Genomic DNA, 23700 nt, shown 5'->3' with positions numbered 1-23700 from the left:
TCTACCAATTACCTTCCAATTTTATTTAAAGTTTTTTAAATATTAAAGTTTATTTATCAGTGTCACAAGTAGGCTTACATTAACATTGCAATGAGATTACTGCGAAAATCCCCCAGTTGCCACACTCCGGCGCCTGTTCGGGTACACTGAGGGAGAATTTAGCATGGCCAATGCACCTAACCATCAAGTCTTTCGGACTGTGGGAGGAAACCCATGCCAACTTGGGGAGAATGTGCAGACTCCAGACACACAGTGACCCAAGCCGGGAATCGAATCCGGGTCCCTGGCGCTGTGAGGCAGCAGTGCTAAGCACTGTGCCACCCGTACATGCCAGTAAAGAGAGCATACTTATCTCTGTGAATGTTTTTTTCTACTTTGTGAGGTGAAGCATAACCACCTCTGCTTTGTTTCCCGGAGCTGTGCAGTTGGGATCAGGAATACAGAGCACGGAGATAGAGCTCCGCTCCATCATTATGTATCCTGGGGAGTTTCAGTGATAGGGTCTAGTAGTCAAATAACTTTGACTTATGTAATAGTGAAATAATTGGGAGAGATATTACACCGACATGGCACTTTCAATCCATTTCAGGAAATGACTGACTGCAATTTCCTGTTACAGCACCAAAAGTAGATGAGACAAACCTGGCGTCAGTGCCTTCCAAAACTGAAGTCAATTACATTGATATTCTGACGCCAAGATTGTGCTTAGTTAGGTGATAAAATAAGATTTGTTACACCATCAAATTATTTTTCATATTCTCCACAATATTAAACTAGGTTCCAAATTGACGTCTTTGTCCAATTGCTCTCTGAACACACAGCAGAAGGGTCACCGTGCCATCAAACAGCGGTTTGTCTTTTGCCTCAGAAGATATTAAGCAGCAAAATTGAACTTGCTGTCATAGGGCACTTTCTCATGTCTCAGGATGTTACAGAGTGCTTTGCAACCAATACATTACTTTTGAAGTGCAGTCTCTTTCGTTATATAAGCAGATATGACAGTTAATTTGTGCAAAACAAGCTCCTCTAAGCAGTAAATGAATAATATTTGGTTTTCAGTGTAGTTGGTTAAAGGATTATGTTGACAAACTGATCCTAAAATGTGTGGCTTGGAGGCAAGTGTTCTGCTAACTGATTTCCAGCATTTATATATAAACAAATAAAATAAAAAAGACACATTCGTATAGTGCTTTTCACCGGATGTCTCAGCAGTTTACAGCCAGTGTTATATTTTTATTGTGTAATCATTGTTGCAATGTAGGAAAAACAACAGTCAGTTTGTACACAGCAAGGTCCCACAAAGAGCAAAGTGATCATGACCAAATTATTAGTTTTTGTGCTGTTGATTGAGGGATAGATTTTGGTCAGGACACTGAGGATCGCTCCCCCTACTCTTCCTCAAAACAATGCCTTGAATCTCGTCCGCTGCCTTTTAGAGGCAGCTGGGATCTCAGTCCAAAGTCTTATCTGAAAAGACGGCATCTTGAACAGTTTTTTGTTAATTTAAAGTTTATTTATTAGTGTCACGAGTAGGCTTACATTAACACTGCAACGAAGTTACTGTGAAAATCCCCTTGAAGCCACACTCCGGTGCCTGTTTGGCTACACTGAGGGAGAATTTAGCATGGCCAATGCACCTAACCAACACGTCTTTCGGACTGTGGGAGGAAACCGGAGCACCCGGAGGAAACCCACACAGACACGGGGAGAACATGCAGACTTTGCACAGGCAGTGTCCCAAGCCGGGAATTGTGAGGCAGCAGTGTTAACCACTGTGCCACCGTGCCGTCCACTCTCTCAGTACCACACCGCAGTGGATTTTTGTGCTTAAAGTGCTGGACTGGAACCCGAATCCACAACTTTTTGACTCGAAAAGCAAGACGATACAGTCCAGCCAAAGTTCAATGGACGCAAATGTGTCGATCTCACCCAAAATAAGTGGATGAATACAGTTGGGGTTGAGACACTGATTCATCAATATCAACAAGGTCCCCACAATTTGGAGACACTGAAAAATTAAACAGAGTGTACGTTTTAAACCGTGTGAAGAAGGGTCATGCTGTCTAATGTGATGTGACGTTCCCAACAGCATCTCAATTGCATTTGAAAATTTGTTACAATTACAATCTTTAAATCCATTTGATGAACAGGAAACATGCCTGAATCCCTTTGGGCGTGATATTTTACCAATGAATTGATCTGAACTCGCTGCTGTTACATTATTCAAGATCAGTCTATTCGATAAATATTGTCACCAGCAAATCCCCCGTGCAAGTCTTCTATTTATTGTTATTTTCTTTTTGCCAGCCAAAAAAGTGGCAAACAGATGGGCTGCACTCTGATGTGATTGTCACTCCATAGAATGGACGTTTCCTCAGGGAAACGCTCAGAGAGCACTTGCGTTGCTATAAAAAGATTGTGCCATAATTATTTCTCAATTTTACATTGTGTGTCCCTGCAGCACTATCGGCATTTTTGACTGCGTTACAAATTTAAAGGGAGCACCACTTCCTTTGGCAGCATCCCTCCTCTCATTGTACACAGGGCTTGTTAAACAGCAGGGATCCACACATCAAAGGTTCAACTGTATTAAAATGTATAGCAATTAAAACTCGACCTGAGGTGGAAGTGCAGACAAGGCATGCGGAATTTATAATGTAACATCTGTAATACCATTAATTGTCGGAGCCATAATAATCCACAAAAATTGATTACAAGTACCAATAGGAAAATAATTTCATTCAAATGTTCAGGCAATGGGAAGTGTTACTAATGTGAAAAAGGAGAAAATGTACTTGCACATTGATGGGGTGAATTTTGTGCAGCTACCCTTGGGGTGGTACAGTGGTTAGCACTGCTGTCTCACAGCGCCAGCGACCCAGGTTTGATTTCCGGCTTGGATCATTGTCTGTGTGGAGTTTGCACGTTCTCCCCGTGTCTGCACGTTCTCCCCGTGTCTGCATGGGTTTCCTCCGGGTGCTCTGATTTCCTCCCACAGATGTGCAGGTTAGGTTGATTGGTCATGCTAAATTACCCATTAATGTCAGGGGGATTAGCAGAGTAAATATGTGGAGTTACAGGGATAGGGCCTGGGTGGGATTGTTGTCGGTGCAGATTGGCCTCCTTCTGCACCATAGAGATTCTATGATTCGATAAAATAAAGAAAGCAATTTTAGAGAACCTTTCACAACCGCAGGATATTCCAAAGCGTTTTTACAGCTAGTGAAGTACATTAGAAATGGAGTCGCAGTTGTAACATGGGAAACACAGTCCTACGTTATAATGCAGTCACTTGCGCACACACAAAGCTCCCACAACAGCAAGTTGATAATCACCTGATTTTTTTTTGTGATATTGATTGAGGGATGAATATTGTCTAGAGCACCAGAAATTATCTCCCCCTCCCCGCTCTTTTTGAATATTGCCATGAGATCTTTTATGACCACCTGGGAAGGCAAAGAGGGCCTTGGTTTAACATCTCATCCAAAAGAGCAGCACCTCCAACTGTGCAGTGCTCCATTAATACTGCGCCGGAATGTCAGTCTAGATTGTGGTGGGCAAGTCTATTGATGGAATTCCAATCTATGAGCTTCTGATTCAGTGGTGAGACTGCAGCCCACACAGTCATGGCTGACACTGGGATAGATGGGAGGTTGTAATATGTGAATTATTAGAGGTAAATATGTTGAAAAGAAACAAAATTTAAAACCAGTGGAGTCAAGATTTTGTTCTGTCAAAATGAAACAGATGGACCAGCATCTGCGCTCCAGTTTTCTCCCTTCTTTGGGCAAGTTTAGATCTTGCACAGTAAATCTTCAATTAAGCTCATTATTTAATTTGTTGGACATCAGTTGTTATGCTGTCCACTCTCTTCCAGGTTCTATTTATTTTATGAATCAGCTCTTTATTGTGCTTCACACCTTAGTTGTTGCGAATATTGATATTTATTCACGTAACAAAAATCCCTCATCCCAGGAACAATTCCAGTAAATATTTCCTATGCAGTCTCCAACCCCTCCTTGTCCTCCCTATGGTGTGTTGCACGGTGTTGAACACTTAGGGTGGAATCTTTCCATTTTTATGCAGCGTAATGAGCAGGTGGGAAAAGCAGCGTTAAAGCCGCTGGCCTCAGTGACAGCTTGCATCACCGTATTGCACGCAACGTAGAAAAAGAATGGCAAGGGGTAGGTCCCAAAATAGCTTTCCAAAGACTAGGGCCTGAATTCTCCAACCTCGCTCCTGGCTGGTATGAATGGATGGTGTAATGGAGTGGGGTGAAGCATAGAGGCTCAATTGATTAGATTTACATTTATTCTAATGGGGTTCTTGACATTGAATGTCAGGAATCCTGTTCTGTCACTAGCAGGGAGGCAGAGAAATTCCACTGCCATCGCCATTGCCTGCTGTGTGAATGGCTACGCATAATCCCAGCCTTAACATCAGCTGGCCAATTACACTTTATATAATTGTGAAAAAGTTATATTTAACTCGAAATGTTAATTCTGTTTCTCTCTCCACAAATGCCGCCAGACCTGCTGAGAATTTCCAACACCTTCTGTTTTTATATTTGACTTTATATAGATTCAGCATAATCATTGAAACCCTACAGTGCAGAAGGAGGCCATTCGGCCCATCAATTCTGCACCGACAACAGTCCCACCCCGGCCCTATCCCCATAACTCCACATATTTACCCCGCTGAATCCTCTAATCTATGCATCCCACTAAGGGGCAATATAGCATCAACCTAACCTGCACATCTTTGGACTGTGGGAGGAAACCAGGGCACCCATAGGAAACCCACACAGACACGAGGGGAATGTCCACACAGCTAGTGACCCAAGGGGAATCGAACCCAGGTCCCTGGAGCTGTGAGGCAGCAGTGCTAACCACAGTGCCACTGTGCCGCCCTTCCTGGCTTTCGTATTTTTTGTGTCTATTTATCAAGCCTAGAATCCAATATATATTATTTATTGCTAATCTATTCTCTCATAGTTAAATTGTGTACACAAATAGCCAGAGGGGCCTCTGTTATTGCGTTCCACTTAAAATTGTACAATTTAGCTTGTATTGACTCTGTTCATTCTTCCTATCAAAATGTATCACTTGATTAGTTTCTGCATTGAATTTTATCTGCCACCTGTTTGTCCATTCCATGACGGTATCCTTTTGCAGGTAATTACCAATGTACTTACCGCTTGCTGCATTTCCAACTTTCATGTTGTCTGCGCATTTCAAGATTGCGCATAGGCCAAATGCCTCACTCCCACTAGTTATTCACCAATTATAAGTAGATAAGTTGATATTTTGATCAAATGTATTTCCTACCAGTAGAATACTAATCAATTTTGGTTTTTATGTGATCATGTGAACAGAGATGAAGAATGATTTTCTCTAAAATGGCTGAAAATCTGTTGTCACTGTATCTGCCTACCCCCAGAAAGACAATCCCCTCCGTTAGCTTTATAAAACATGGGCCTCAAATCTGGGCCTACATTTTTGAAAGAAGAACCAGGCCTGGTGGTGGCCCAGAAAAGATCATTTATAATCAGAGATGAGGGACTTTGTTTATCTTGAGAGGGGTTTTTACTCCTTAGAGCAGAGAAGGATAAGTGGAGATTTAATAGATATGAAATCATGATTGCTTTTTTGATGGAAGGGAAAAGGAGAAACTCTTTCCACTGGTGGTAGGACCAGTATCCAGAGGACACAGAATCAGATGAGTGGCTAAAGGACTGGAGGAAACATGAAAATAAATTTATTTATGCCGCAACTTGCTCTGATGTGGAATGTAATGTTTGAAAGAGCACAGGTTCAATCATAGCGTTCAAAAGAAAATTGAATAAATATTTGAAGGGGAAAAAGATTACATACACGTGGGGAAGGAGCTGAGGCTGTTGAACCCTACATCTTTGATAACCTTAAATATGACAGATGGTGCTGTGTCATTTTACAATTCTATGATCGTATTTTAGAAATTGCATTCTTGTTAAGCAATCCCATTTTTGCAAAAGTATCTGTTTTCTCTAAAGTGCTTTTGCAATTTTAGCCTGGTGCATTAAAAAGTAAGTACGATTTGACAATTGATGGCGCCTTACACGCTGTCCCACTGAAAACCATTATAACATTGGAAAAAAGTAACAATTTACTAAGTGGTTGTATTCGGCTAAACTACAAAGCAATTCCGATTCTAAACTGTGCTTTTGTTTCCTCCCATAGGTGGTAATTCTTAAATCACTTTTAGCCTTGAAAGTCATAGTTAATGCTCAATGTGGTACCATTTAACAATGCAGGCTTGGTCATAGGCTGGTTCCCAAGTGCAGGGCAGAGGACTTGCCTCATTCACCCAGTCAATTTGATCATAATGTGTCTATACCTTGTAGCTGCAAATTATTTCCATAGAGCTGCTGTGGTCAGTCTGGGAGGAATGTAACCACCCAATCAATTATTTCAACGAGTGTAAATTGAGAGAGGTGGATACTCAGCAAGACCTTGGTGTCCTCGTGCATCAGTCACTGAAAGTAAGCGCGCAGGTATAGCAGGCAGTAAAGAAGGCAAATTGTATGTTGGATTGTATGTTGGCCTTCATAGCTAGAGTATTTGAATAGAGGAAAAAGGATATTTTACTGCAGTTGTAAAGGTGTTGGTGAGGCCACACTTGGAGTACTGTGTGCAGTTTTGATGTCTTTATCTGAGGAAGGATGTCCTTGCTATAAGTGGAAATGCAGCAAAGGCTGATTTCCCACACTGGCAGATCTATCATATGAGGAGAGATTAAATCAGTTAGGATTGTATTCTTTGGAGTTTAGAAGAGTGAGAGGGGATCTCATGGAAACTTATAAAATTCTAACAAGATTAGACAGGGTGGATTCGGAAAGAATGTTCTCGATGGTGGGGGGAGTCTAAAACGAGAGGCCATAGTTTGAGGATAAGGGGTAAACCTTTTAGGACTGAGGTGAGGAGAAATTTCTTCACCCAGAGGGTGGTGAATGTGTGAAATTCACAACCACAGAATGTAGTTGAGGCCAAAACATTGTGTGATTTCAAGAAGGAATTAGATATAGCTCTTGGGGCTAAAGGAAACAATGGAAATGGAGGGGAAGGGGGGATCAGGATATTGAATTTGATGACCAGCCATGAACAAAATGAATGGCAGAGCAGGCTTGAAGGACCGAATGGCCTACTCCTGCTTCTAGTTTCTATGTTTCAATCAACCGCATAATTGTTTAAAATTAATTTGGGAATCTTCGTTCTTCCTTGCAAAACAAAAGTCTTGAATGTGCTGGTGAAGGCGTGTTATCACTGATTTCAAGTGGCACTGTTGGGAACGGGATCAACTTTGATAAAACAAATCAACATATTTACAATAATATGGCAATTTTTCTTTTAATTAAACAAACCTCAAATTTGTGTTCAGCCACAAGTTACCTCAGTATCGCAGTAGAGTATTGCAAAATATTTTAAGTAAGTTTGATCATCTTTTGCCTGGCACTGACAAAATGTTTAACATCGGCATGTTCCCAAGCTTTAACACACTCATCTTATAATGCTATTTCTGTTTGCTTATTTCAGAGACATATGGCCGCCACAACAAAAAAGTAGAGAGCAAGAGTAGAAAATAGATGTGACAGTAATAGACGGGTTTTGATTCATGTGACATTAAATAATGTCTAGTCAGTAACATCACTTTCTTGAGGGCAATTAGTGGTGGGTAATAAGTGCTGGCCAAGCCAGCAAAGTCACTATCCCTTGAATGAATAAAAAAAAAGAAATATATATATATAAAGGAAGATGTTAGACTTAGAACAATTGGAAAACCCCGCTGCAATGGTGAACATTTTATATTAATTATGGAATAACTCATAAGTCACAACGCCTAAAAAGCATATAAATCCCCACATATGAACATTTGAATTACGAACAGGAGTAGGCCATTCAGCCCCTTGAGCCTGCTCTTTCATTTGATAAAATCATGGCTGATCCTATTGTAGCCTCAACTGCACTTTCCTGTCGATCCCCACAGCCTTTGACATCCTTGTTTGTCAGGAATCTATTTAACTCAATGACCGTACCTCCACCGCTGTCTGGGGAAAACTTTGAGAAACACCTTGGGTGGGATGTTACGGCCTCGCTCATCCCGAATCCGTAAAATCCCACCTGAGGTAAAGGGACCTTTCCATGTTTCGTCCCTTGCCCACTCCGATCCCTGTGGCGGGCGAGGCAGTAAACCTCTGGCCCCTTTGAGAACGATCCCTCATTTTTAAACCCCACCCCTTAGTTCTCATCTCTCCGACAAGAGGAAACATCCTCTTGGCATTCACTCTGTTGAAACACTTCAGGATCCTTTATGTTTCAGTAAGCTCACTTCTCATTCTTCTAAACTCCAATGGATATAGGCCCAACCCGTTCACCTCGTAAGATAGCCCTTTCATCCCAGCAATCAGTAAAGTGAACATTCTCTTGGTAATTTTCCAGCCTCGCTCACCCCAGAACTGGAAAATCCTGCCCAATGTCAACGGACCTTTCTATGGTTCGCCTCTCGCCCACCCCTCGTCCAAAGATGTGCAGGTTAGGTTGATTGGCCATGCTAAATTGACCCAATTGTGAGGGGGATTAGCAGGGTAAATGTGTGGGGTTACGGAAATAGGGCCTGTGTGGGATTGCAACTGGTACAGACTCAATGGGCCGAATGGCCCCCTTCTGCACTGTAGGAATTCTTTGATTCTATGATTCCCATGGCGGGTGGGACGGCAAAAGTCCAGCCACTGTTACCAGTGTTTGTTACTGTAAATCAAGATTACTGTGAATATTGACACCATTGTATCAGCCACAGAGTTGGTGCTGGAGCTGGACTTAAATTTGCTCAAACTGGATCAGAAGGAATCTCTACAGCAAACCGTGAGGCACAGCAAAGAGTTTTGACACCCATGACCAAAGATGCAGCAGAGTCAACCTGGCACGGTAGCATTATTGCTCCAGCAAAATGCAGTGAGTGCAGGATAGATACGTAATGCAAATTTTGAGTGTAAATTCAATCCCAGTTTTGTGCAGACACGTTTGACAGGAAACTTACCCAATTATCCTCCATCTAGAATGGGGGGAGGGGGGGGGGAGGGACGACAATATGCATTTTGGAATAGATTTTCAGTAAGAGTTGAAGGTGTTGGTATATCATTCCGTAGGCACTTTTTCTTTCCCAGATTGCTTTTCCAATTTTATGTTCTGAGCCGGTTTTCTTTATTGACATAGAAATTCACAATCTCAAACGGTATTTTAATCCAGTAGAACACAGGCAAAATTGCATTTGAGAAGGGGAGAATTTCGACGTGCTTTTATGGAGATAGCTGTAAAGCACACTCTCTTGAGCATTAGAAGAGGGCATTGAGTCTTGACAGGAGCAGGCAATAAAAGAAATGCTTGTCGCCATGGTGATTAATGGTGTTGATCTCGCACAGAAATGGTCAGATTTGCACTTTCACGGGTGGTAGCAATTTTTATGTCACACTTGTTACTCGGTAATCTGAAGTAATGCTTCACCTATTGAAGATAGTGGGTAAAGAAAGGCCATGTATTTTGAATGTAACCAACAACATCAAAGACTGCTTCACTGATGCAAGGGCATTGTTGAAATCAGTATCATTCTCAATTTGTTGCAAAACGCTGGGAGCATTTTATAATTATGTTATAATTATTTCTTTGTACCAGAATGACAGCTTGCATTTTTCTTTATCTTTTTTACACCAGACTTATATATTTGATTTCTTAGCTCTGTTTGACAGCAATCTCCTCTTTGGGCAAAAATTGGGTGGTTCAAGCCCCATCCTGGAGACTTCAGCACAAAATCAAGGCTTTAGTGCTTACTGGGTATGACAAAAAAAAATCCCATAGACAGTATCTGACCCTTAGCCAAAATCAAACAGGGTACATTATCAGGTCATGATCGCATTGCTGTTCTTGGCACTTTTGTTATGCACGAAGGGCGGCATTTTCTGGCCCCCTGTGGCGTATTTTCCCGCGGTGGAGGTGGCTCACCATTCCAGTCCCGCTGATGTCTATGGTATTTTGCATAGCTTGCCTGTCCCTCTGCCGGGAACCCACCACAGAAAATCTTGCCAGTGGGAAGGGCTGGATAATTCTGTCCAAATTGTCTGCCTCACTTCCTCACATTACAATCGTGACCACAATTCATAAATACTTAACTAGCTAGAAAGTGTGTTGGGACATCAGAAGATTGTGAAAGATGCCACATGAATACGAGTCTTCCTGTTTTTTTTCTTTTGGACAACCAGTTTCAATTCTATCTGGTCCCTTAGAGATGTATAAATGCGCTGATGTTCTTTTGCCCTAAGAGATCAGTGGGAAGTGTTAATGTCAGAAAGATTCAATTATCTGTCAACCGATTGAAGCAAGTTCGGATGAGGTTACTGATCATTACTGACAATAGCCTGCAAGCTTCTGCACATAGACAGATATAACATTTAGAAGTTTAGTTGTAAGAATTTACAAAAGCAAGTTACGGGAAATGGGCACCAAGACTGTTCTTCCCATTAATTTGTGCAATCAAGGCCATTGGAGACTTTATCCAATCAATTTGAGAGATACATCTTCATAAGGAGCCCCTGATCCTTCACATAACCAAACAACACTCCAGTACATTAATCCATTCTCACTTTTCCATTCATCAACTTTGGAATGCTGCCCTCCATAGTCAGCACTATTCCGCCTCCTCCTCTCAGTCACCCGAGAATTATGTCTCATTGAATGTTTGGTCATCCTTATTTACAGCTATCCCTATAACCTGCTGTGCTGTTAAACAATGTGTTTATTCTCTGCAATTGGATTGGCATCTGATACAGGGCATTACAGATGTTGGATCATTATTTGGCATGGTGACTATAGATTCGGTTGAAGCATTCGAAATGTGAATGTACAAATTCTTGTTTTGCCAAAGAATAGGGAGTGCGAACAGGAGGCAGACAAAAATAATCTGAGCTGTCCTGCATAGAAGCCTCGCAATCAAATGAACTGGATGGGCTGAATGGTCTTCCCTGTTATACCTTGTACTCTTTGTATCTTTTTATTAGCGTTAATGATGTGGAGATGCCGGCGTTGGACTGTGGTGGGCACAGTAAGAAGTCTCACAACACCAGGTTAAAGTCCAAATGATTCCAAATAAACCTGTTGGACTTTAGCCTGGTGTTGTGAGACTTCTTATTATTAATGACATGTATAATATGTTAGTGCTGGAAAATTAATGTGGAATGCTCTGCCTTCAGTTTATTATTTTATAATGCACATGTTCCATTAATTTTCTAGTTTGAATGTAATGAGTATTTGGGACCTTATCAAAAGCATGTTTCTTTAACATAGGGGGGAAACATGATAGTGTTTAAAATGAATAAGGGATCATAGATGGAAGCTGAGTGTTCAATCATAAGTTAGAGAAATTAAGTAAGGAATGATGTTTGAGCTTTTCCAGTCTGGAAAGGAGTCATTTTGCAAAACCAGTGCACAGCTAACAGTAGACAAAGAATCATTTTCTCAGTGTTTTTGCAGAATGTTTATTAACAAAATAAAATCACGTGAAAACGTAATCAAAGGTGACGAGGATATGGTTGAAATATATTTAAATAGCTTAATTTCTTTGCAGAGGTTGCACCACAAGTGACCATTACTGCGCCAGAGGCTAATCGCCAGGGAAAAAGTACAGGCCCCACCCCGGACTGTTCACCTCCATCCCCAGATACAGCACTGAAAAATATCGAGAAAGTAATCCGACCCCAGGTAAGATGTGTTGGAATGATTTATTTATTGTTTCTGTTGAATAAAGACATTGCAAATAATCGTCTAATGTTTCACAAATATAAATCAATGGATTAATATAGAGCCGATAATATAAAACTCCTGTTTCATAGACAAAATTTGTGTGTTCTTTTTTATTGCCCACAGTAAGAATGTTTGTATTTAAAAGGTATGTGTTTTCTTGCCCTCAGAGTGATTGTCATAATTTGAATAATCCAAGAGACAAGCTCTTTGTGAGTTTTAAAGTAGAAGTTGTTTATTATCACACACTTACAGTAATGTTTAAAACAGAACATCTCACTCAACTCGCACACTTGATCCCACACACACATGGATTAGATACCAATGAAGATAAAACAATTTAATTAAAATTTGATTGTCTCAGTCTCTTTTGTGGCAGGCCTGTTGTTTCTTAGATGAGTTGATGCTTCAGTTTAAGTGAATATTCAGTAAGCTGCAAACCTTCTTGTGGTCAGATTTCTAGGAAATTGGTTCCCAGGTGAACTCAAAGTTGGAGGAGATTGGCAGGTCAATCATTTTCCAATCTTCCAAATAATGCTGTTTTTTTACATTGGCTGTTTTGCTGGTTTGATGGCTTTCTGATGGAACTCTGTCTGTGTAACAGATTCTTGCTGTCATTTTAAAAATAGACAACAAAATGGTTTCCTCAGCATGTGATTTGTACAAGTTCAAAGTCCTTTTTTCCCAAATGTGGTCGTGTACAGATTATTCATTCTATATTACTATTTGATACCTAGGGATTCACCCGACTTAGTTTGGGTCAGGGACCATCATGATACAATGGAAGGTGAATGGAATTCATTCACATTCACCTAACATGCGTTGAGTTACAATGTTTATTATGTCCATGGTGAAACAGAAAGATAGGCCTGCTGGAATGCTATGGTTCTTTTCATAATGGTCCATCCTTAAACAAAGGGAAGTGTGAATTCCCCAGACAGCTGTGAATGTCCATGTTTAATTAAGGATTTGCTTGAGATGTGGGACCATCTGAAGCTCAAAATGCCAAAGATCACATAATGTGAAGTGGACATTTTAATAGTTTGTGCTCAGAATTTTGAAGTATTCACTGAAAGTTTATAATATACTGGAACATGACACCTAGATTTATTTAGTTGATATTTTCTAAATATTTGAAGCAGAAATTACTAAGATTTGTTTTAATAAGGAGGATACAGTTTATTTCTTTTATGACTTCAGTCACTTTCAGTGCATAGCACAGTGCAAATGACAGATTGATTCTCTGCTATTTGTTGCTAAAATTGTATTTGCACTGGGTTCAGGTCCTTTCCGCCTTGTTCAGTCTGTGCATTACACACAGGCTTGAAGTGTCCTAAAGGCACCACTGGCTCATTTGCAGCACCATTTCTCAGTACAGCAGTCCGATGCTGTAATTAATTAACTTCCTGATGTGACACACCATGTGTATATATGATACGGAAAGGAAAATATTAGTTTAAATTTTTGCCATGTGCTGCCTAAAATAGGAGGGTGGTTGGTTTATGAGTGGGCGAAATTGAGGATAGCATCTTAGTCAACATAAACAGAGACACATACAAATTGATGGAGTGGAAATAGTGTCCATGAAATGTGAAACTATCAACACATAGTGGCCTTCAAATTGGTCCTAGAAGGAATCTTACACCAGATGTGTACTTTGTTTCAAAGGCAGAATCCAGCAGATGAGTATTTTTTAAAAGTTTTTTATTTATTAGTGTCACACTAATACTGCAATGAAGTTGCTGTGAACGTTCCCGAGTTGCCACACTCCGGCACCTTTTCGGGAACACTGAGGGAGAATTTAGCACGGCCAATGCATCTAACCAGCATGTCTTTCCAACAATCGGAGGAAATTGGAGCACCCGGAGGAAACCCACGCAGACAAAGGGAGAACATGAAGACTCCCAAGCCAGGAATCGAACCCGTGTCCCTAGCGCTGTGAGGCAGCAGTGCTAACCACTGTGCCACCGTGCTGCAGACATTTTGAGTTAGGATGACCCTTCACCCCAGACTCAAAATGTTGGCTCTATTCCCCAGCCACAGAGGCTGTCAGACCTGCAGAGATTTTCCAGCATTTTCTGCTTGTGTGCTATAATGTCTTATTGTATAAGTTTAATGTCTTATTTTAATACTTATTGTACAAGTAGCTCAAACTGTTTCAACATGTTTGTTGACAAATGCCGAAGACCGTGCGAATTTCTTATAATTTATAAGTAATGGCAATTTCTCAGAAACAAAGAACAAGGTTTCATTAATGTTTAATCTTTCATGTCTTTAGGACACCCCCAAATTCCTCACAACCAACGTCACTGCTAATTTTGTCAGAAAACACATTGATTTGCATTTATATAGCACCTTTTAATGTAGAAAGCCATCTTTCACGACTTTACAGATGAAATTTGATCAAAATGGACACCAAGCCTAAGATGGAGATGTGACAAAGGGTCAGAAAATAATTTTGAAGGGTCTTTGAGAGGGTATTTGAGAAGCAAAGGGCGCTTAAGGGTGGAACTAGAGTGTGGGGTCTACCTGGTTTAAGGCACAGCAATTAGGAACAGAGTGAAGGGTGTGGGGTGCACAAAAGGCAAGTGTCAAAGGGATGGAGGGCTCTCAGGGTTTGAGGAGATGGGTGGTTGGTGGTGGTGGCAGGGTGAATAGTAGTTGGTGTGTGGCTGGATAAGGTTAGAGGGGTCGTGAGGGGTGATGCTATGATAGGACTTAAATATGAGAATTAAATGAGGATGCTGAGATATTGAGTGCAAATCCAGATGAACAAGGACATGGGCAATAGTTGAGCAGAACCAGCTTCAGTTTAGGATGTGGACAGGATAGCTTTGGATGGGCTGAAGGTTACAGAGGGTGGTGCATGGGATGTTGGTCAGGAGAGCATTGGCTGACTCACGGATGAAGGTAACAAAAATGCGCTAAGAATTTTCAGCTGATGATGGATTGAGGCAGGTGATGTTACAGAGGTGGAAGCAGACATTCTTTATGATGGAATGGATATGGGGTTGCGTGCTTTGCTTGGGCTTAAATTAGATAGTGAGATTGCATCACATCTAGTTCAGCCTGAGACAATGGTGGGGAATGGTGATGGAATTGAAGATGAGAGTACAGGTGGAAGTGGAAGAAATGGTATCAGACGTCCCAATCTGTTGAAATTTTGGCTCATCCATGATTGGACAAGTGACACAAAGCTTAATAACATCAGTAATTTGCATAATAAAATTACTCTTCCTCAATTCCTCTATAGCTGATATTAACAGCAGACATACCCCCATAGAACACTACTCATTATGACTCCCTCGGGCATCATGGTATGGTTTCTAGACAGTTACAGACCCATTTTAAATATTGCTCTGATTTGTCCTTACTTCGTCAATTTCTTAAAAATCTAAGCTGACTATCCATTGGCTAGCGCTCATCCACCAATCCTATTAACTCTTCAAATAACTCCAATATGTGAAGAATAACCCATTGCTACTGAATCCAAACTGATTACTTCTCACAGCCTCTGGGCTCTTTGAATTAATTCAGATGATTCTATCATATGTTTTCCACTACTATTGAGGCAATATGTTCTAATTATAAGATTCATCCCTTAAATCCACTTTTGGAATGTCAGGGTAATGTGCATTGTCCTGCAGTCCATGGATACAGCATCCAGTAGTTAAGGAACTGGGAAATGTTAACCAGAACTATTTATGTCTATTTCCTCCCCCGTTTGACTGAAGATTTTAGGATGTATCCCTGTTGGCTCAGATGCCTTGTAAAACTTTGATTTTATACACAGCCCAATGTTCAACTGATGATTGGTTCTTTCCAGAGTTTTTAATTCAAAAATGTTGGATCTGGAATTTAGTCAGTCTTCAATTTTGGACATTTGTTCATTCCTGTTTTGTCTGATTGGTCTAATGGCTAATTTATCATTTGAATTATTAAACTGATCTGCTGTGAACATAGTTTTAAAATCACCTGTTCCCCTCCCTGAACTTCAAATTCATCTCACACTGTCCCTGTTTTTTTCCCTGATTCAAATCTCCGTATCCATATCTCTATCTGTTTCCATAAGACCATAAGACCATAAGACATAGGAGCGGAAGTAAGGCCATTCGGCCCATCGAGTCCACTCCACCATTCAATCATGGTTGATTTCAACTCCATTTACCCGCTCTCTCCCCATAGCCCTTAATTCCTCGAGAAATCAAGAATTTATCAATTTCTGTCTTGAAGACGCTCAACGTCTCGGCCTCCACAGCCCTCTGTGGCAATGAATTCCACAGACCCACCACTCTCTGGCTGAAGAAATTTCTCCTCATCTCTGTTCTAAAGTGACTCCCTTTTATTCTAAGGCTGTGCCCCCGCGTCCTAGTCTCCCCTGTTAATGGAAACAACTTCCCTACGTCCATCCTATCTAAGCCGTTCATTATCTTGTAAGTTTCTATCAGATCTCCCCTCAACCTCCTAAACTCCAATGAATATAATCCCACGATCCTCAGACGTTCATCGTATGTCAGGCCTACCATTCCTGGGATCATCCGTGTGAATCTCCGCTGGACCCGCTCCAGTGCCAGTATGTCCTTCCTGAGGTGTGGGGCCCAAAATTGCTCACAGTACTCCAAATGGGGCCTAACCAGTGCTTTATAAAGCCTCAGAAGTACATCCCTGCTTTTGTATTCCAAGCCTCTTGAGATAAATGACAACATTACATTTGCTTTCTTAATTACGGACTCAACCTGCAAGTTTACCTTTAGAGAATCCTGGACTAGGACTCCCAAGTCCCTTTGCACTTTAGCATTATGAATTTTGTCACCGTTTAGAAAATAGTCCATGCCCCTATTCTTTTTTCCAAAGTGTACGACCTCGCACTTGCCCACGTTGAATTTCATCAGCCACTTCTTGGACCACTCTCCTAAACTGTCTAAATCTTTCTGCAGCCTCCCCACCTCCTCAATACTACCTGCCCCTCCACCTATCTTTGTATCATCGGCAAACTTGGCCAGAATGCTCCCAGTCCCGTCATCTAGATCGTTAATATATAAAGAGAACAGCTGTGGCCCCAACACTGAACCCTGCGGGACACCACTTGTCACCGGTTGCCATTCTGAGAAAGAACCTTTTATCCCAACTCTCTGCCTTCTGTCTGACAGCCAATCGTCAATCCATGTTAGTACCTTGCCTCGAATACCATGGGCCCTTATTTTACTCAGCAGTCTCCCGTGAGGCACCTTGTCAAAGGCCTTTTGGAAGTCAAGATAGATAACATCCATTGGCTCTCCTTGGTCTAACCTATTTGTTATCTCTTCAAAGAACTCTAACAGGTTTGTCAGGCACGACCTCCCCTTACTAAATCCATGCTGACTTGTCTTAATCCGACCCTGCACTTCCAAGAATTTAGAAATCTCATCCTTAACGATGGATTCTAGAATTTTGCCAACAACTGAGGTTAGGCTAATTGGCCTATAATTTTCCATCTTTTTTCTTGTTCCCTTCTTGAACAGTGGGGTTACAACAGCGATTTTCCAATCCTCTGGGACTTTCCCTGACTCCAGTGACTTTTGAAAGATCATAACTAACGCCTCCACTATTTCTTCAGCTATCTCCTGACCCTGCCAGCTCTCACTAATCGTCTTTCTGTCAATAATCTCTCCCTCTGGCTCTCCAAATCCCACTTTCTTAAGCTGCCTATTTCTGTCTTTCTCTGGATCTGTCCTAAACAGCAAATCCCAGTTAGGGCCAGATCCCAACTCTTGCGGTGTACAGTTGCCGGGCTAACTATTGTCCTGCTTAACTTCATACTTCTCACTTAAAGTTTTATTTGAAGCGATTTACAAATGCTTCAATTTGATGGCCGTATATTTTCTGTTGTGAATCATCTGAGAGTGGACTTTGATGGGAAATGAAACCTCTTTAAAATGTCACAGTGCCATTTTTCTGTGTTTGATGTGATGAGCTACACCTTCCTCATCGCTTATTTGCAATAAATCTTGTCTGCGTTGAGTTTTCTAAAATCTGTGTTGATTTGCGAAGCATTCTCAGAGTTACAAACATATCCCTGAATTTGGTAATTCATCTAATAGGGTTCACACATGTTACGTTTTTTTTTTAGAAACCTAATTTCTCGTTCCCCCCTGACAAAAGGCATCATTTGTAATTGAATGAGCAACTTCAGCCTGGTCTTTAATTAAAGCATGTCGAGGAAGTAATGACTAAATTTTCATGATCCAATATTCATTACTGTGATTAGCTCATGTTGTTCAATCCATAATGAATTCACCAAGTTATTTAAGAGGTAATTGAAACACACTTTTGAGCAGATGATGTTCACAAACTGGACCTTGCTCTGGGATTTTATTTTTTGCATTGTGTTCTGCAGTATCAGGGTGATTGGCTGTAGCTGAAAGCTTCAATTTAATATTCATTTATGTTTAAATTTTGCATAACGTACTTCACTTGACTGTTCCACCAGAGATGTATCTTGTAATATGAATAATATATTTCATATAATAAAAGGTTTACCATAACTTTCCAAATGCAACAGGCGCCAAATATAATATGCCCGCCGATTTTCAGGAACAAACAGCCCAAAATTGCATTATCACCACATATACTGTGCACCCAGACTTTTATAATACTGAAGTCGCAGTGCCATTATTCCCGAATACGTGACTGACCAACTGCAAGTGATGGATGTCTTCTGATTTGATTTGATTTATTATTGTCACATGAATTGGGATATAGTGATAAGTATTGTTTCTTGTGTGCTATACAGACAAAGCCTGCCGTTCATAGAGTACATAGGGGAGAAGGAAAGGAGAGGGTGCAGAATGTAGTGTTACAGTTACAGATAGGGTGAAGCGAAAGATCAGCTTAACATATGATAAGTCCATTCAAAAGTCTGAAAGAAGCTGTTCTTGAGTCGGTTGGTACGTGATCTCAGTATCAGTATCTTTTTCCCGATGGAAGAAGATGGAAGAGAGTACGTCCAGAGTGCGTGGGGTCCTTGATTATGCTGGCTGCTTTTCCAAGGCAGCAGGAAGCGTAGACGGAGTCAATGGATGGGAGGCTGGTTTGCGTGATGGGCTGGACTTCATTCATGACCCTTTGTAGTTTCTTGAGGTCTTGGTCAGAGCAGGGCTGTGATACATCTGGAAAGGCTGCTTTCTATGGCGCATCTGTAAAAATTGGTAAGAGTCGTGGCAGACATGCCGAATTTCTTTAGCCTCCTGAGAAAGTAGAGGCATTGGTAGACTTTCTTAACTATAGCTTCAGCGTGGCGGGTCGGGGATCCTTAATGAGAGTGCCATATTCCTGGGGGAATCCTGCACTACCTGTCTCTTACATGCATTATCATATAATGTATCAGCTAGCATGCCTGGACTATGAGGATCAAAGTAAGGTTTGGGATGGTATCCTACTTATGATGCTGTTGAGCCCTTTGGTTGATTAAAGCCTTGCTCTCCCCAGCTGGTTCCTCTGGTTCAGAGGAAAACCCTGACCCATTCAATCTCAGAAGATGTGCCAAAGGTACACTGCTTAACCCTCTCCCCGGCAACAATTTTCTTTTGTAACTGTCTTGTCTCCTTGTGAAGGTTTCCATCCTTTTGTGTAATCTCAGGCAAGCAAATTGAAAACTGGCCTGGATTCCACTCTGGGCTTCAAAAAATTAGGACCCAAACCCTTTGAGATAATTCACCTCAGCAGGACTGACCGACTTTCTGTATTCTCTGTGAGGTCCATTACTGGCTGCAAAAGAAAATTCTCGATTTGTTAACAAGTGTATTGCACGTACTCAACTTGGTGATCAATTTTTAGGGAAAAAGTTATTCAGACAATCATGATAAGTGTACAATTTGCAGCTTTTTGCTGTTTGGAATGAAGGGAGCGATGGAATAGTGCTCCACAACAATGCTTTGACTTATCTCCACCACAATTAGGAGATTGCAGCAAACTTCGCCTTTTAGTGAGAATTGATACTTTAGCCTTTCTAATCAAACATCAACCAGTATTTCACTGAACCGGTGAGCTTTATCCTCTACCACGCACTGCTAGTGTGCAAAATTCTATCATTTTTAACTAAATTCATTTGCGCCACACATTTATTCTTGTGGGAAAAAGATTCTGAATAGCTTTCATTGCTACATTGATCATTCAAATACAGAGCAAACTAATTACAGATTTATTACAGTAGAATGAAGCAGCATATAATACAGAACTGTGAGGTTAATACTAAACTCATAATGTTAAACTGGAACAACTAGAAGCAGGAGTAGGCCTTTGAGCCTGCTCCATCACTCATCTTGATCATGGCTCCCATATCCCTTGATTCCCTTAGCCCCAAGAGCTATATCGAATTTCTTCTTAAAATCAGACATTTTTGCCTCAACTACATTTGGTGGTAGTGAATTCCACACATTCACCACCCTCTGGGTGAAGAAATTTCTCCTCACCTCAGTTCTAAAAGGTTTACCCCTTACTCTCAAACTATGACCTAGTTTTGGACTGCCCCACCATTGGGAACATTCTTTCTGAATCTACCCTGTCTAACCCTGTTGGAATTTCATAAGTTTCTAAGAGATCCCCTCTCACTCTTCTAAACCCAGTGAATATAATCCTAACAGACTTAGTCTCTCTTCATATGACAGACCTGCCATCCCAGGAATCAGCCTGATAAACCTTCACTGTACTCTCTCTATAGCAAGGACATCCTTTCTCAGATAAGGACACTAAAACGGCACGCAATACCTCAGTAGGGTGCAGGGACAAAAGACAACCTCGTAATGCTGCACCACTGAGGAACGGGTAAAAACCTCAGGCTTCATCACCATAATCCAAAATGAACCCAGTCAACTGAACTTGTGGCTCAGTGGCTGGCATTCTCGTCTCTGAGTCACAAGAGAGCCTGTAGGATTTCAAAATAAGAATGAGAATTTTTAGAACAGTTGCACAACCAGAAATCAATGTAGGTCATTATGCACCGGGCTGATGGATGAACAGGATTTGATGACAGTTAGGATATGGGCAACAGAACTTGGATGAATTTAATTATTGAGTGTGGAAGATGGGAGTCCAATAAGAAGTGTGTTACAATAGTCAAGGCTAGAGGTAACAAAGACCTGAATGAAGGTTTCAGCAGGAGGTGAGCGGAGGCCGGAGTGGTATTCGACATGTTATGGCACGGAAGTGGGTCATCTCAGCAATGGCATGGATATTTCATTGCAAGCTTATCTTATTCTTTTTGTTCATGAGATGTGAACATCAGTGGCAGAAACTTTTGTTTCCCATCCTTAATTGCCCCAGAGAAGATGGTGGTGAGCTGTGTTCTGGAACCACTGGAGACCACATGGTGTAGGTACACTGAGGGCACGACCTTACCGACCGTTCGCGGCATGCTCCCGCTGCAGCGAAGTCGGAGAACTTTCACCCAGTCAAATCTCTGTTCACTGCAGCGGGATGAGAGGATCCCGCCAGCATGAACAGCTGTAACGTTCTGGCCATAGTGTTTATTAGGGAGAGTTTTCCAGGATTTTGATCCACGATAATGAAGTGATATCATTCGGAGTCAGGATGTTGTGTGACTCGGAGGGAAACTTGCAGGTGGTGGTGTTCTTAGGCATCTGCTGCCTCTTGTTCTTCTAGGTGGTAGTGACCGCAGGTTTGGAAGATGCTGTCGAAGGAGCCTTGGCAAGGTGTTGCAATGCATCTTGTCGATGACACACACTGCTGTCACTGTGCGCTATTAATGGAGGGATTGGGGGATAGGTACCAATCACACTGGCAGCTTGTCCTGCATGGTGCCAAGCTTCTTGAACTGTACTCATGTAGGCAAGTAGAGAGTATTGCATCACATTCTGGACTTGTGCCTTGGAAAATGTGAACAAGCTTTGGGAGTCAGAGGATGAGTTACTTTCTCCCAGCCTCTGACCTGCTCTTGTAGCTGGTCCAGTTCAATTTCTGTTCATTGGTAACTCACAGGATGTTGATGGTGATGAATTCAGCAATAGTAATGCTGTTGACTCTGAAGATGAGATGTTTAGATTCTCTCTTGTTGGAGATGGTCATTGCCTGGCACTTTCATGGCACAAATGTTACTTGCGTCTTTTCAGCCCAAACTTGAATGTTGTCCAGGTCTTATTGAATGCAGACACGAACTGTTCAGTATCTGAAGTGTTGCACTGGGTAATGACCATCATGCAATCATCAGCAAACATCCCCATTTCTGTTCATATGATGGAAGGAAGCAACTGAAGATGATTGGTCAATGACACATGCATGAGGGACTCCTGTTGAGATCCTCCAACAACCGCAGCCATGTTTCTTTGTGCTAGGTATGAGTCTAAACAATGGAGAGTTGTGCCTGCTGCCCACCTCCCACCCCTCTTCCCACAAACTCCGAATTAGCTAGGGTTCCTTGATGCCACACTTGGTCAAATATTGCCTTGATGTCAGGGGCAGCCATTCTTACCTCAGAAGTATGACAGCAAGGTTGTAAACAGAAACCAAAAGAGAAAATGCTGGGAAATCTCAGCAGGTCTGGCAGCGTTACCTAGAGAGAGAAAAGCTGACGTTTCGAGTCCAGATGACCCTTTGTCAAAGCTCTTTTCCCGCCTTACAGATGCTGCCAGACCTGCTGAGATTATCCGGCATTTTCTCTTTGGTTTCAGATTCCGGCATCCGCAGTAATTTGCTTTTATAAGGTTGTGGACAGTCTGCTTCAGTTCAGACAGTTGGCAGGGGGAGGGATGGAACCAGAGCTTATGGTGGACATTTTCTTTGCATTAAAATAGCACTCAGATTGGCTGTCATTTTCATTTCAAGGGTTTGGTCTAATTTAGGTTCAAGTAAGTGGAAAATCTGAACTGAAATCACCAGCTTTGCAGTGAGAGAAAGAACATGATTAATCACATGATTATCCTCTGGACACCTGTCCTTAAGGATGTTCTATAATCTTTTTCTCCTTTTAGAGTTTTCACCCTCCTCCTCTCCTGAAAGAATTGTCTCCCTCTATGATTTCACAACACTGGTGGCCCTCGATTACCTCATCGAAGTGGCAATTTGTCTTAAGGCTAGATTGTAAGCATTGATCAGTTATTTGACTGCAGGAGGGATTGTCATTTTCAATCATCCAGGCAGGGTTTATTGGATAGTAATTAGAGCAAGAATTCTGGCCAATATCCCAGTTCCTGACTTGGGGAAAAGCCTCTGTCATTCCCTTTTCGGCACTGACTAAAATTCAAACCTGGAACCTTCTAATCCTTTGCCAAACTGGGTTGGGTTTCAGCTGTGGCTCAGTGGTAGCACTTCTGTCTCTGAGTCACAAGGTTCTGGGCTCGAGTCCCACTCCAGAAAACTTCACTGCATAATCTAGGAGGACATTCAAATGCAATACTGAGCGAGTGCTACACTGTTGAAGGTGCCATTTGTTTTTTCAGATGAGAAGTTAAACTGCAGGTCTGCCTCCCTCTCAGATAAATGTGATGGATTGGGGAAGGCAATGGCATAGTGGTATTGTCGCTGGACTAGTAATCTAGTGACCCAGGGTAATGCCCTGGGGACCCGGGTTCCAATCCCACTATTGCAGATGGTGAAATTTGAATTCAATAAAAAAAATATGGAATTAAGAATCTACTGATGCCATGAAACAATTATTGATTGTCAGAAAAACCCATCTGGTTCACTAATGTCTTTTAGGAAAAGAAATCTGCCATCCTTACCTGATCTGACTCCAGACCCACAGCAATGTGGTTAACTCTCATCTGCCCTCAGGGTTGGGCAATAAATGCTGGCCCAGCCAACGATGCCCACATTCCATGAACAAATAACAAAAAAAGTTCCACAACACAGTTCACATTGGTCTATATTTATCCCTCAGCCCACA

At 41.6% G+C, this 23700-nt stretch overlaps 1 protein-coding gene across 5 annotated transcripts in view; it reads left to right on the top strand.

Annotated features, from left to right (window-relative positions):
• anks1b (ankyrin repeat and sterile alpha motif domain containing 1B) overlaps positions 1-23700 on the top strand; it is a 591188-nt gene that overhangs the window by 359005 nt on the left and 208483 nt on the right. For all 5 annotated transcript variants that reach the window (XM_078235473.1, XM_078235472.1, XM_078235471.1 and 2 more), the window contains one exon: positions 11650-11783. In XM_078235473.1, coding sequence (XP_078091599.1) covers positions 11650-11783 — 134 coding nt within the window. The remainder of the gene's footprint in view (positions 1-11649; positions 11784-23700) is intronic.

The sequence above is a fragment of the Mustelus asterias genome, chromosome 19 (assembly GCF_964213995.1).
Source record: "Mustelus asterias chromosome 19, sMusAst1.hap1.1, whole genome shotgun sequence".
Taxonomy (NCBI): Eukaryota; Metazoa; Chordata; class Chondrichthyes; order Carcharhiniformes; family Triakidae; genus Mustelus; species Mustelus asterias.
The sequence above is the reverse complement of the archived record's forward strand: the minus strand, read 5'-3'. Positions and strand labels throughout refer to the sequence as shown.